Below are 13,283 nucleotides of genomic sequence, written 5' to 3'. Positions count from 1 at the left end.
AACCCGATACTAGGACCAGAAGGGGCAGATAGTCCAACGTCTTCAATAATCATGTGAACAAGGATAAGGACGAGTGTTTGTAGAGCCCGATCCGAATGGGTATACTGGAGGTGAAGTTGCTTGGTGTACTAGCATCCTAGAGCGCATTGGTAAGTCTGACAAGGGTATCAAACACAACATCTGCTAACCTTGTCCCTCAACATACGCGCGACCTGCATGCCCACACTGGTGGAATCAGTACTAACTCTCTGAAAGAAGGTGTAAAATCGCACCGGCGCAGGACCGAGCACGCTGTAGTTGAAAAGTGTAATTAGCCTATGCCCACATTGCCGTCTCGATTGATGACGGTCAATTTACCTTGCTAAGGACCTAGCATCCGCGGGCTACTGCACAAATACAGTCACAAAGCATTAGCAGATAGTCGCATTAGACTCAGGTTGGGCTTGGGCGGAGTCGACCGTAAGTAGGGATATGCGGATACGGTATCAGACGGAAAAGTCCCGTACATCCTGTCACACCATATAATACAGTACTATATGTCTTAGTATGCCTAAGTAGGTTAAGCGACGGAAGTTCTGATTACTTAGTAGTTACTAAGGACTAGACATCCTTCGGTTCTGAGTCTGACTGCACTAAAGTTTGTTTGAGCCTCCGATAATCCAAGGTGTTAGCGTCAACGGCGTTTTACGTCGCCGGCTCGGTCGAGGTCAAGCTGACGCCCCCACATGTCTAAGCCTAAAGCGCTGCCTGAAGCTCCCAGTTTTGTTTCGACAGTGCGCCCTTTTCCCAGCCGCCCATGTGTCGTTCTGTTTCTCTGCCCTCTGAAACTGCATTCTCTTACCCCAATTTCGTTGCAAGCATGCCACCCATCACTCCAGAGGAGAGGCATATCGCTGGGGAAGCAGGATGCGAAAAGAACGACGATGCGATTTTGGCGGCAACGAGCGACGATGCATCGAGCGACGAGGATACACCCGCCTTTCTCGAAGGTTGGGACTTGTGGTATCTGGGAATGGCTTTGATGAGTTCCGGTTTCGTGTTGTCCCTCGATAATACCATTCTAGGTATGTATCTTCGGGTCGGCAGCGTGGCAATGCCAATCTAACAAATGTCCAAGCAACGGCAATACCTCGCATCACTAGTGAATTCAACAGCCTCAACGACATCGGCTGGTACGGCTCCGCGTACAAAATCACTCAGATGGCCTTTCTCCCTACCTGCGGTCGTATCTTCACTTTCTACAACGTCAAGTGGTCATACATTGTCCTGCTGCTCATCTTCGAACTGGGCTCTGTCATCTGCGCTGTAGCCCAGAACTCGACAACTCTCATTATGGGACGCGCAGTGTCAGGCGTGGGCGCTGCGGGCTTGATGAGCGGAGCGGCCATTATCATCTCATACTGTGTGGCGCTAAGGAAACGCCCGGTCCTGATGGGACTTATCTCTATCGTTTATGGCGTTGGATCTGTGCTGGGTCCGCTCGTTGGTGGAGCCATAACGGACAACTCAAAGCTCACTTGGCGGTTCTGCTTCTGGGTCAATCTTCGTAGGTAATTCGAAACCGTCGCCGCAACATTGTATGCTGACAGTTCGCAGCTGTTGGAGCCGTTGGGCTCGCTCAGATATGGTTCGCTCTCCGGACGCCCCCGATGGCAGTGAAAGCAGGACTACCTCCCAAGATAAAGTTACGTCAGCTAGATCTACCAGGCGCCACTGTTTTGATTGGCTCGGTCGTATGCCTGATGCTCGCTCTGCAATGGGGAGGCATCGTCTATCCATGGTCTAATGCAAAGGTTTATGGCTGCTTGATCGGATTTGGCCTGACCTTGATCCTGTTCCTTGTGATGCAAATGAAGGACACAAACAGGTAAGTCTTGCCGCGAACGCACTTTGGCCACCGCTGACCTATCTAGCTGTACTGTTCCACTCTATCTGTTCGCGAATCGCACTGTCTGCGTAGCGAGCGGCTTCATGATGTTCCTCCAACTGGCCATAACCGTGCAGACATACTACTGGCCTATATACTTCCAGTCCGTCAAAGACACCAGCGCCAAAGACTCGGGCATCTACATGTTTCCGTTTGCCATTTCAACCATGTTCTCAACTTTTGCGGCTGGCTGGGTCATTTCCAAAGTGGGCTACTACGTCCCGTTCATGTGGATTGGTGCTCCTACCCTTGCCGCAGGCGGTGGGCTCTTTAAACTTCTCAATGCGCACAGCCCAGCGTCGAGCTGGATCGGATACCAGATCGCCAGCGGCATTGGCTACGGTATCTGTGGGCAGATACCGGTCCTGGCGGTGCAGGTAGTTCTCGACAAGGAGGACGTGCCGACAGGCTGCGTTTTCGTCATTTTCTTCGAATGCCTCGGCGCCTCCTTGGGACCCAGCATCGCCCAGAATCTCTTCACGGACACCCTTCTGAAAAGTTTACGCGGGATCGACGGCTTAGATGGTGCAGCAGTGGTCGCGGCAGGCGCAAAAGACTTTCGGCGGTTAATCAGCCCAGAATTACTAGACAAGGTGATCGATGTATTCGGGGAGGCTTTGTGGAACGTGTTTCTGCTGACCCTTGTAAGTTCCATCGTTGCTCTTTTCATCAGTGCAGCGATGGAGTGGCGCAGATTGCCCGAAGATACAAAGTGAACCGACGCAGAGAGAACCCTAGTTATACACTCGGTATGGTTACAATAATTGTACCGCGGTCAGATATCACCCACACTAGCGATACCACGCGTGCGATGGAATAACGTGTATATGAGACGAGCACTATAAGACCAAGAGAAGAATCTCAGACGGAACAAAGTACAGCGTGGTGAAATACAATTTGCTCGTCAAGGTCGAGGGTGCGAGAATAGTGCTTGCTTTCAAATGTGCTGGGAAAGAGTATGGCATGGTGAAAGCCGAGTACTGAAGCACAGTCTTCGACCACCCTGCTTAGATAGCGCAATCTATGTCGAGTTTCTACGGTAAAATCACAGAAGTTAGATAGAAACAACACCTGACCGACTATAGTTAGTGGTATATTCTTCTCGAAATGAGCATGTAAGCAACTCTATGTTTTGGTCCACCTGATGTTCTCGTACCCCGGTATGCGTTGCGCTGACCCTTAATGATATTGGAACACTACTTAGGTTACATTTGCAGCCCCTCAGATGGGCACTGCGACAAACTTTCTACTTAGAGGATGTTTGCAGCCTATGGGCTCACGTTCATCGTCAGGCCTTCTTTGCACAATACGAGTCATCTCTAACTCGTTTTCGACGGGATATAGGATAAGGTAAATAGGAAGGGAGAGTGGCTCGCAGATTTTTCCCTGCCTTGAGTGGGATATCACCCGCCGCCGACTCAGACCGGAATGCGTGACGGTCTCAACTACGTCATGTAATTCCCAAATATGAATGTGACATGTGTTGACAAGCTCTATGAGATTTAGACTCATGTCGAAGATATTCTGGAAAGCGGCGGCAGTGAATTAATCTCAGCCAAAAGCTACTTCTCCCAACGTAACGCGTCCGTGCCAACGTCAACGCAAGGGTGATCTTGTAGGCGAACGTGAATGGAAGCAAAGAAATGGCGCGCAACGTTGACGTCATCAGAGGTCTTCATAGGGATGATACCACCACTACAAAAAAGGCAATCTCTCACCCTTGTGTTCAACCCAGGCACCGTCCCTCATCACACGTTCAACCAACTCATGTGAAAGGTCATGACACGACGCCCCGCCTTCTTTGCACTCTTTGCACATGTCCCAGTCTCCCCCAGAACAGGTATTACAGTGATAGTGATGGTGTGACAACTGGATCGGTGCCGTGCAGATATCGCAAGATAACCATGGCTGTCGACCGTTGATTGCGAAAGCTCCGAGAGTGGCATCATACTCTAGATCTGTTCTCTTAAAGACCTTACTCAATAGCAAATCCATTGCGGAATAATTACCCTTCATAGCAGCTATCATAGCTGGAGATCGGTCAAGCCAATCTGCTTTGGATGGATTGCTTTGGCATTGGTTCAGCAACAGCCTGATGATTTGGACGTTGCCACCCGCTGCGGCCCACCACAACGGCGTACGTCCGTATTGATCAGTGAGTTCGATATGAAAGCCGGGAGCATTCAGGAGAAGCTTTAGAACCGAGATTGAGCCGGCGTAAGACGCTGCGGACAATGCGTTTCGTCCATTGATACTGCGAGATGCCGATGCGCCTTTCTCGAGCAAAAGCCTGGCCAATGGCTCACGATCTGTCTCAGAAGCCAGTATAAGAGCGTGATCAACGTTACTGTTCTCCAGTTCAGCATCTTTGATATCATAAAATAGCCTCCTCTCTGCGAACAGGTCACCCCTTGTCAAAACAGCATCCAGTTTGCTGCTGCCATGGTGAGTGGTGAATGATTCGCCTTCTCCTACATGCCCTTGATCGTTATCCTTCTCTGAATGTCGATCGCTGTCTTCGTTCCCACTATACCAAGTTGAATTGGCGTCTTTCGCAAACCCTTGATCGCTATCATCATAATCACTGAATTCTTCCGAATCGGTGCGTCTCCAGCTTTCGTATGAAGAATTGGAATAATTCCGTAGACGGGACGTCGCTCGTCCGATCAGTTGGGCTGGCATACCTCGTTCGCGGCGGCTAAGCGCATATTTGAGCAGCTCGGATTGCACACCGTTACCAAGTTCCAACAGGCGTTCCATAACTTTCTCAGACACATACAAGTCCTTGCGAGCGTTCAAGACTAGTTCGAAATCTGATTTCTCCGAAGGTGAACGTCCTGTCTGGTCACTATATGGCGGCAACGATCCCGGTCGTCTGAAACTAGCTTTCAATGCCGTCATGAGTAGATCGGAAACATCCAAGTCCGGAGCAAGAGACAAGAAAGTCCGAAGAAGTAAGGGCGACTCTTTCCCAAGGGCCGCTTCTACGGCAGTCTGCGCAACTGGTCCCCGATGTGAGTTTGCACTGCTCTTGTGAAGATGCTTGAAACGACCACGCGGATCGCTCGAGTCGAGCTCTCGTGTCTGGTTAGGGTCGGCACCATGCTCGAGCAGGATCTCAATAATGCTTGGTCGATCCCCGTCCAGAGCAGCAAAAAGGGGTGTTCCATGGCCTCCCGCCCACTGGTCAATCTCTTTGGACTTCTCGATGAGCGAACGAGCTACAGGTACGTGGCCCATGGAGCATACTAGGTGGAGAGCTTTGTCTTCAACTGTGCTGCCACTATCGACATCAGTACCACTGTCTAGAAGCAATTGTACGACTCGCTCGAAAGAGATAATATGCAAAGGTATCAGATCCTCTACTTCATCTTCACCAACTTGAAGCAGTTTTTGAAGGCCCGAAATAGCACGGGTAAGTGGCGTTTGTCCAAGAGCATCGGGGAGGTTAGGGTCCGCACCATCCTTGAGTAGGGCAGCGACCAGATCATCTTGCAGAAATAAAGCCGCAAGGTGAAGCGGCGCAAGACCATGGGGCAATAGAGTGTCAATTAGGATTCCTTGTTCCACACAAGTTCGAGCTGTACAAGTCGAGCCACACATGCAAGCGAAAGACAACAAAATCGGACTTGGAGGGAAGTAACTTGCCAGAAGTTCGAATCCTTCTGAGCATCTCGCGATTGCAGCTTTTGCGAATGAGGCGAGTCCGATGTCGTCCCACTGAGGCAAATGCAGGGCGTACTCGCACAACATCTGCAAGACCTCTCTCATGGAGGTTGACCAATCGCCGATAAAACAGCCGGAGAAAAGGTTTTGAGGTTTCGTGTTAGCCTCATCGACAACCAATGCGCCATGTGCGATCAGTTCTCTAGCTATATCAGAGGCCCCATATTCACACGCCAGTTGGAGAGGTGTTGATGGAATCCCGTCTGTCATTGAGAGACTTCGCGAAGGGATAGAGAGGCTCAACAACTCTAAAACATACGAGAGCTTGGTGTGAAACGAATCTTGTTGAGACGCATGCGAGGCGACTTCATCATCAATAGAACCCTCGATCTCATGTTCCCGTTCTGACTCGTCATCGTCCAGATAGTCTTGGTCAAAGTTGAGAGACATACCTCTCGGCTCTGCCCAGCGCTGGTGGATGCTCGATTGTTTCGCCATTTCACAATTTACGTCAGCACCATGCTGGAGAAGCAGCTGGACAATTTCGAGACACCCTTCGTGAGTAGCTGCTATCAACGGGAATGTGAGGTCATCGTCAGTCTTCAGGTTAGGGTCTGCGCCATTCTCCAGTAGCTTTCTGACTGTGCGTTCGTGTCCCCGCTTGACAGCTATCAACAAAGGCGAACGTTTACGTCTCGGATATACTTCAGCTTCAACCAGATGGTTGACTGGTGACCCTGCCTGTAGAAGTTTATCGATCAGATACAGATTGCCGATGTCGCAGGCATATGACAACGCGTTGGAATTCTCAATCGAGCTTCCGGTCCGTTCGAGGATTGCTTCAACAAAGTCTTCGTTGCCTACTTTCACAGCTTGTTCAAGAGCGGAGTCTTCAATGGCAACGGCACTTTTGTCAAGAATCAATCTCAGAGCGTTGACGCTGCCACCGTGAATGACTCCTTCGACTGTCGGCTTGGCTCCTGCCTTCAATAGTGCCTTCAGAACGGGAAGCTGGTTCAAGCGCGCGGCCCCATCGAGTGCGCTTTCCCCGCACAAGTTCAGATCCAGCGAGACTCCATGTTTGATGAGCAACTGTACAGTCGCTAGGTTACCTGCTACAGCAGCCACTCTCAACGTGTCAGAAAAAACACTACCGACATCGATCGTATGGTATTCAGCGACAGTCATGAATACTGGCTTGCGTTTGAAACTAATGTCGAGATCAGGCATGTACTCGAACAGCTTTCGGAGGACGACTAGTATGCCTCCGTCCATGAGTCTTTTAGCCAGGGTGAGGGAAAGTGGTTTTTTCGGCATGCTGTTTCCGTTGAAAAGGATACTTCGTCCATGTTTTCCCCATGGCGATATATAAGACTCCAGAGAACGGACAACATCCTGGACTATCTTTTGCGTGTCCCACCAGAGATATGCGAGCGAGCTGTTGCAAGACGTGCTATGACACGGAAGGCCACTTCGTCTTGCCTAGCTGCTGCTAATGCTATCAGACTTGCGTTCTCGCCTCCCTCGAAGCCGTCAACCGTTGCATCCTTCTCGAGGAGAAGCTGAATAACGTCATCTCCAGCGTAGGTAGCCGCAAGCTGTAGCGGCAATCTAGAATCACTCCCATGATCGTTAGGATCAGCACCTTGCTGTAACAGCTCGGAGACTATCAGATTTCGTTGCTCTTCGGCATTTATCAGGCCGGCAAGGTGGCGATACGGTACTCGGGGACCTTCAGCCACCTTGCGAAGGCGATTATAGCCACGCAAAGCAGCTTGTAGCGGAGTTATAGTGGCACCCTCAGGCACCGCTTCCACGAAACCCCTGGCCGGGATACGGAGGCCCGATGGCTGCGAATCGCGGTAGTGCAACGCTTCCTGTGGATCAAGTTCCACAGGTCGCTTCTGTTTGCCACGAAGAAGCGCACGCGCATACTCTTTTGATGATGTTACAGGATGCACCGAAGGAATATGCATATTGATGTCCGCCCCTTCTTCATAGCATAGGCGCACAAGACGGAGGTGTCCAGCTTCGGCAGCCCCAGCCAACATACGACCCAATAGGGACCCACCGCCCAGTTCCAGAATAGAGGAGCGGTACTTGTCAATGCTGAGGAGGCATTTGATGATTTTATGATGCCCACGAGATACGGCGGATACCAGACTATCGCTTATGTATAAGCTCAGGTCATCGAAGGAGGTTTCTTCTGGAACTTCTTCGATGATGGCCCGAACGATCTTCGTGTGACCGGAAAATATGGCCATGGAGAGGAGTTTGTGAACGTGAGCTTGGCGAACTACCAGACTCTTCTGGAGGTACGCGAGAGTATCTATGAACGACCCTAAACCACGCTGACAGGCTTGCATGAGTACGACGAAGAAAAATCCAGCATCGAAGCCGGCACGAACGGCAATTTCTAGTAGCTCATGGCGCAGGGTTCGGTCAGACTGCTCGAGAGATATGATGATCAAGGTCTGTAGCTGGTGTTCTGCTCGCTTCCTACCGACGTCACTAGACGTATCAATGTAGGGCTGCAAAAACAGGACACGTTGAATGGCGTACGGACGTTCCAAATCGACCAGTGACAGAGGGCATTGGCCCAAAACGTTCCAGAGTAATGTGGCCACACCAGTCGCTTCGTCTTGGACTGCGATGGGAAGAGCAGCCAGAAGTGCATCTAGATGAGATGTGTCTGGTATGCTTTTCATCAGTGATACCATGAACTTCGGTTCTGTTGTTCCAGCAGCCGTGTTGAGTACCTTGTACCAATCGAACTGTTCTACGTCGCTGAGTTCGAAGTACCAGCCTAGTACGAAGACAAAGGCCTCGAATTGGCTACTCTGTATGATCATACACAGTATCGATACGATGTCGAACTGGACGAATTCGATATACTTGAGCCCTTCCAACGTTAGTAGCTTTAGTGCGTTCAACTGACCTGACGACGCGGCGGCTTTAATACAAAGAGCAACCTCTACGCTAGCTCCTAAACCTGGTACGAGCTGCAACAAACGTTGGCGGAGGATAGGAAGGTTTCCCAGGTACGCAGCCAGCTGAAAGTGCCCTTGAGGTATATCGAGCGTTTGAGAGACGCCTGTTTCACCTTCGACTCCCTCGTCCGATTGTGAGCCATCTTCTGAGGAGCTATTATCCGTAGAGGATGTCGCATATTTCTTTATAGGGCCTTCATCGTCTACAGGCTGCTGAAATTGTAGTCGGCGACCACGAGCGGGTCGCTGTGAGGTCTCTTCATCACCACGTGCAACGCCTGGTAACGCACCTATTGCTACATAGCCTCTTTCAAGAAGATATGACGCAACACCAACATGGCCGGCGGTGGTAGCTGCCTGCAGAGCATCCCCGTGATCGCCCTTCTGGTACATGTCTGCGCCGCGATCTAGCAGAAATTCTACAGTGGCTTTGTGTCCACGAAAGCATGCTGCCTGCAAACTGTTCCCGAATGGTTTTGTCGGGGAATTGATATCAACTCCTTCTTCTAGAAGGACTTTAATGATATTGACGTAGCCATTCTGGGCGGCGACTTGTAGTGCGTCACCAGAGGTCTTTGATGTCTTTATAGCGACACACACGCTCAGAAGCTCTCGAATTACTCGCTCGTTCCCTGATGCGCAAGCACATCGCAGCGAGGACCCGAAAGGTCCCTCCACATCGGGATCTAGTCCTTGGTTGTGCAAGGAAGTCACCATGTGCGCGTGGCCAGACTGTGCAGCTGTTGCAATTGCATCCGCCGGCAGCAGACTTTTCCATTGAGGCCTGTTGCGGAGAAGCCCTTGTAAAACTTGAACGTTCCCTCGCTGGACGGCGCTCCTAATGAGTACTTCTTGATGACCGCTAGCATTTTGATCTTTGCCGGTATATCTAGTCGTCGTGGCAGGAAGACTAAGCCATCCCGAGAGGCTTGCAAGACCACCTTCGATCGCTTGCTGTAGGAAGCTCTCGAGATTCTGTGCGTTTCGGATCCAGGGTCCTTTCTCAACCAAATAGCGTGCAACCGGTTCGTGTCCGCCAATACATGCAGCTTCAAAAGCGCTTTGGAAGGCGGTGCTCGGACTGTCTGATATACCCTGACTAATCAGTCTTTCTACAACTGCCTGCCGACCCTTGAAGCATGCAACATGCAGAGGGCTACCAAAATTCCCGCATTCAGTTGCGGTATTAGCACCGTACTTCAAAAGCATACTTACGACTTCTGCATGACCATGAGCGCAAGCAAGATACAAAGGCGTGTGCCCAGTCTCACTGCTCTGCTCAAGATCGAAATGAACAGCGTTCTTCAAGATGTACGCGAGCAGGCTCGGTAAGCCAAGAGCGCACGCTGTAAATATTGGAGACATGCTGCGACTCTGAATGGGCTCGAAATCGTACGCAACGATGTGGTATGGAGGTGACTTTTCCACAACTTCACAAATGCAGTCAAGCCAAAGTAGGAATGGAGGACTTGTTTCCCAAGTATCCTCAATGAACACGAAATGCTTGAGGTTTTCGTCCACATGATGCATCTCTGCGTGTGATAGCTCGAGATTTCGAACATGAGTCGGCCAATGTAGAGCCGCATACTGATAGAACTGCGCGATAGGCGATAGGCTCTGCGCTTTAAAGAGGTCAGGTGGGCCTTGTGAACATTGCCGGAGACAGATCTCTCCAAGTAAACTTTATGCAGAGAGTGGCGAGAAGATGGCTTGCTGACGCATAAAATCTTATGCGGAAGCGTGGCAAAACCGAAACGTCTTAATACTCGTATCCCAGAGTATGAGATTGCCGCAGACAGCTGTGTAGTCGAGATCCAGCGAAATCTCCTCTAGACCCGGTTCAAAGCTCAATATCTAATACTAGGTAGAGAGATGTAGCGGCTCCCTTATAAAGAGTAATATAGTAAAATAGATCGTTATAATCCTACTTATATTATCGCCCACATTAAGTATTTTAGAAAGTCTCGATCTATATATCTTATTAAGGCTAGATATTAAACCTATATCTAGAGTAATAATAATATCTTTCTTAGTTATTTTCTTATATAGGGTATTAAGCTATAACTTTACCTATAGAAACCTAGATAGGGTTAGTTAGTAATAAGGTGTATTTATAAAATAATAAGTAATTATTATTTATATTTTACTAGCTCTATCTATACGATCCTTTAATAGATAACTAATTAGAATAAATAGCTAGTATTTTAATTACTTTATAACTTACTAGTTACCCTTTTTCTTTTATATAGATTTACTAAGTTTACTAAAATCTTATTTAAATTAGAGCTAGACCTCTACTAAAGGCTTACTAATATATAGCTAGATACTAGTTTATTCTATATTATAATATATCTAGCTTTACTATTACTATTACTATTACTATTACTATTACTATTACTATTACTATTACCTACTTAGCCTTTTATATACCTAAACTTCTATAAGCTCCTACTACTACTAAATAATCTAATATTATAAAACTACTAGTAGCCTTATTATTCTTATATTATCTACTATAGGCTTTATACTTAAGACGGCCTTAGGTATAGCTATATTTATAGCTTTATACTAAGTAAGATCTTTTATATCTAGAGAATACTTAGCCTATCTATTACCTTTATAATAAATCTCTTATTTTTCTTAGTTAGCTTCTTTACCTTATAGTAGCTATAAATACTTTAGAGTTTCTACTTATACTCTAAAAAGTATCTAAAGTTATTATTTATTCTTAAAACTTTTACTACTATCTACTCTACCTTATATAACTAGAGTGCCTTAATAATACCTATATATACCTCTTATTATATTTTTAACTAGTTTTTAACTTACTTAATTTCTCTACTATTTCTAAACACTACTATAGTTAACTAGATTTTATAAGACTACTACTTAGCTTTCTTCTAATTCTATATAGCCCTTTTACTAGTACTATAGATAGTAGGTTATACTACCTATAGTAGCTTATTATTAATAGTTAGCTTATTACTAATAGTTAGGTTAATTTTAATATAAATCTAATATACTATATCCCTAAACCATACTACTAAGGTAGGATTAGGTGTTATAAACTAGATAATAGTAGGGAAGTTTAGGCGCTTATAAAAGTAGAAGATATAATAACTAGGGTTATAATAAGATAAAGATACGCTAAGTTACTTAGATAGTAGTTATATAACTTACTTAGCTACTTAGGGTTCCTAAATAACTAAGTAGCTAAGAGTTATTACGTAACCTACTTAGTTATTTAGGGCTCCTAAGCAACTAAGTAAGATCCCTATATAGGAATATAAGGATAAACCTTTATACTTATATTTAACCTAAGTTTTAATCTATTATTTAGATTTACTTAGGCCTCCTTATTAACTTATTACACTTTATAAAATACTTCTATATTAATAAGAACTTCTTTTTCCTCCCCTTAGTAAGTCTTACCTAAGAACTAACCCTAACCTATTTAGGACTAGCTACCCTCTCTAGATTTAATATTAGGTTACTTCTAGGGATAAAAATAGTAGCTATCCCTAGGGGTAAAGAAGGTAGAAAGCTACCCCTAGGGGTAAAGAATAGAAGGCCTACTAAAAATACCTAGTAAGGGCTAATAAGTATAGATATTACTTACTTCTAGAGGTAAGAGGTCTATTATAATAGGACCTCTAGGACTCTATTACTAGCTATGGCCCTATTAGGGTTCTAGTAAGAGATAAGTAGCGTATAGGGTAGTATAGATTACGTATAGTATAAATACTAATTAATTACTACTATAAGAATATATTACTAAGAACTTAATAGTAATCTTCTATAAGGAAACTAGATATAGAGAACTATATTATAGATTAATAATAAAGGCTTACCTAGTAGTAATCTATTATCTCTATATACTACTATTTAATAATAGCTCTATAGGCTCTACCTATAGATTCTATAGATCTAGGCTCTATAGCTCTATTCTATAGATCTATAGATCTAATTACGTGACTTCCTTATATACCTATATTATACTTAGTATCTAACTTATAATTATATTCTTCTCCTATATAATCTAATTAGTTACTACTATTATTAACGTAAGTCCTATAATTTTATTATAATATAGTAGCCGTAACATCTATACTAGAAATACTAATATATAAAGTCTTAATCTATATATAAATAACCTCTTAACTTTAAAGATATTACTTAACCTAAATACTCTAACCCTAATAAAAGTAAAACTATAATAAAGTATAAAAGTATAAATATCTCTACTTAAATAGAGAAAAGGTAATATATAGCCCTTAAAAAAATTAGGGATATAGACTTTATTTATAACTAAGTTATACTATACCTATAAGGGGCTAGATACTTAGTAAGCTAAAATAGCTAGAGTAAAACTTTTTATAAATTAATAAGGTTTCTATCTATATTCTAGCTTAGGTTTTATACTTTAATATAAGCTTAGTTACCCCTATTAAGCTTCTAAGGTTTAGATAACTAAGTACTTAAGAAGGCTCTTAGCCTCTTATAATTAGTAATAATAGGTATAAGAAGACGATAATAGTATAATAAAAATAGTAGTTAAGATAAAGGTAATCTATCTAATCTAGCCTACTATTAGATATAATCGCGGTCTAGTCTTTAAAGGTCTAACTAAATAGGTAAATATTAGAGAATATAGCTAAGTTTAAGAACTAGCTTAACCCCGCCCTCTTATAAGCACATAT

General features: G+C 45.4%; 3 protein-coding genes across 3 annotated transcripts; 1 reads left to right on the top strand and 2 right to left on the bottom strand.

The window, feature by feature from the left end:
• Nucleotides 1-1,200: 1,200 nt before the first annotated feature.
• N0V89_011317 (uncharacterized protein) lies at nucleotides 1,201-2,643 on the top strand (the record flags this gene model as incomplete). The annotated part of the gene is made up of 3 exons (XM_056220049.1): nucleotides 1,201-1,546; nucleotides 1,597-1,867; nucleotides 1,914-2,643. The coding sequence occupies 3 exons, from the start codon at nucleotides 1,201-1,203 to the stop codon at nucleotides 2,641-2,643; spliced, it is 1,347 nt and encodes a 448-aa protein (XP_056065352.1).
• Nucleotides 2,644-3,622: 979 nt separating this feature from the next.
• N0V89_011316 (uncharacterized protein) lies at nucleotides 3,623-6,987 on the bottom strand (the record flags this gene model as incomplete). The annotated part of the gene is made up of 2 exons (XM_056220048.1): nucleotides 3,623-6,911; nucleotides 6,983-6,987. The coding sequence occupies 2 exons, from the start codon at nucleotides 6,985-6,987 to the stop codon at nucleotides 3,623-3,625; spliced, it is 3,294 nt and encodes a 1,097-aa protein (XP_056065351.1).
• Nucleotides 6,988-6,993: 6 nt separating this feature from the next.
• Nucleotides 6,994-9,122, bottom strand: N0V89_011315 (uncharacterized protein; the record flags this gene model as incomplete). Its single annotated transcript, XM_056220047.1, has 2 exons — nucleotides 6,994-9,043; nucleotides 9,115-9,122. The coding sequence occupies 2 exons, from the start codon at nucleotides 9,120-9,122 to the stop codon at nucleotides 6,994-6,996; spliced, it is 2,058 nt and encodes a 685-aa protein (XP_056065350.1).
• Nucleotides 9,123-13,283: the final 4,161 nt, after the last annotated feature.

Source organism: Didymosphaeria variabile, assembly GCF_027946475.1.
Source record: "Didymosphaeria variabile strain IMI 356815 chromosome Unknown scaffold_9, whole genome shotgun sequence".
Lineage (NCBI taxonomy): Eukaryota > Fungi > Ascomycota > Dothideomycetes > Pleosporales > Didymosphaeriaceae > Didymosphaeria > Didymosphaeria variabile.
Note: the sequence above shows the minus strand (reverse complement) of the source record. Positions and strands in the feature narration are given on the sequence as shown.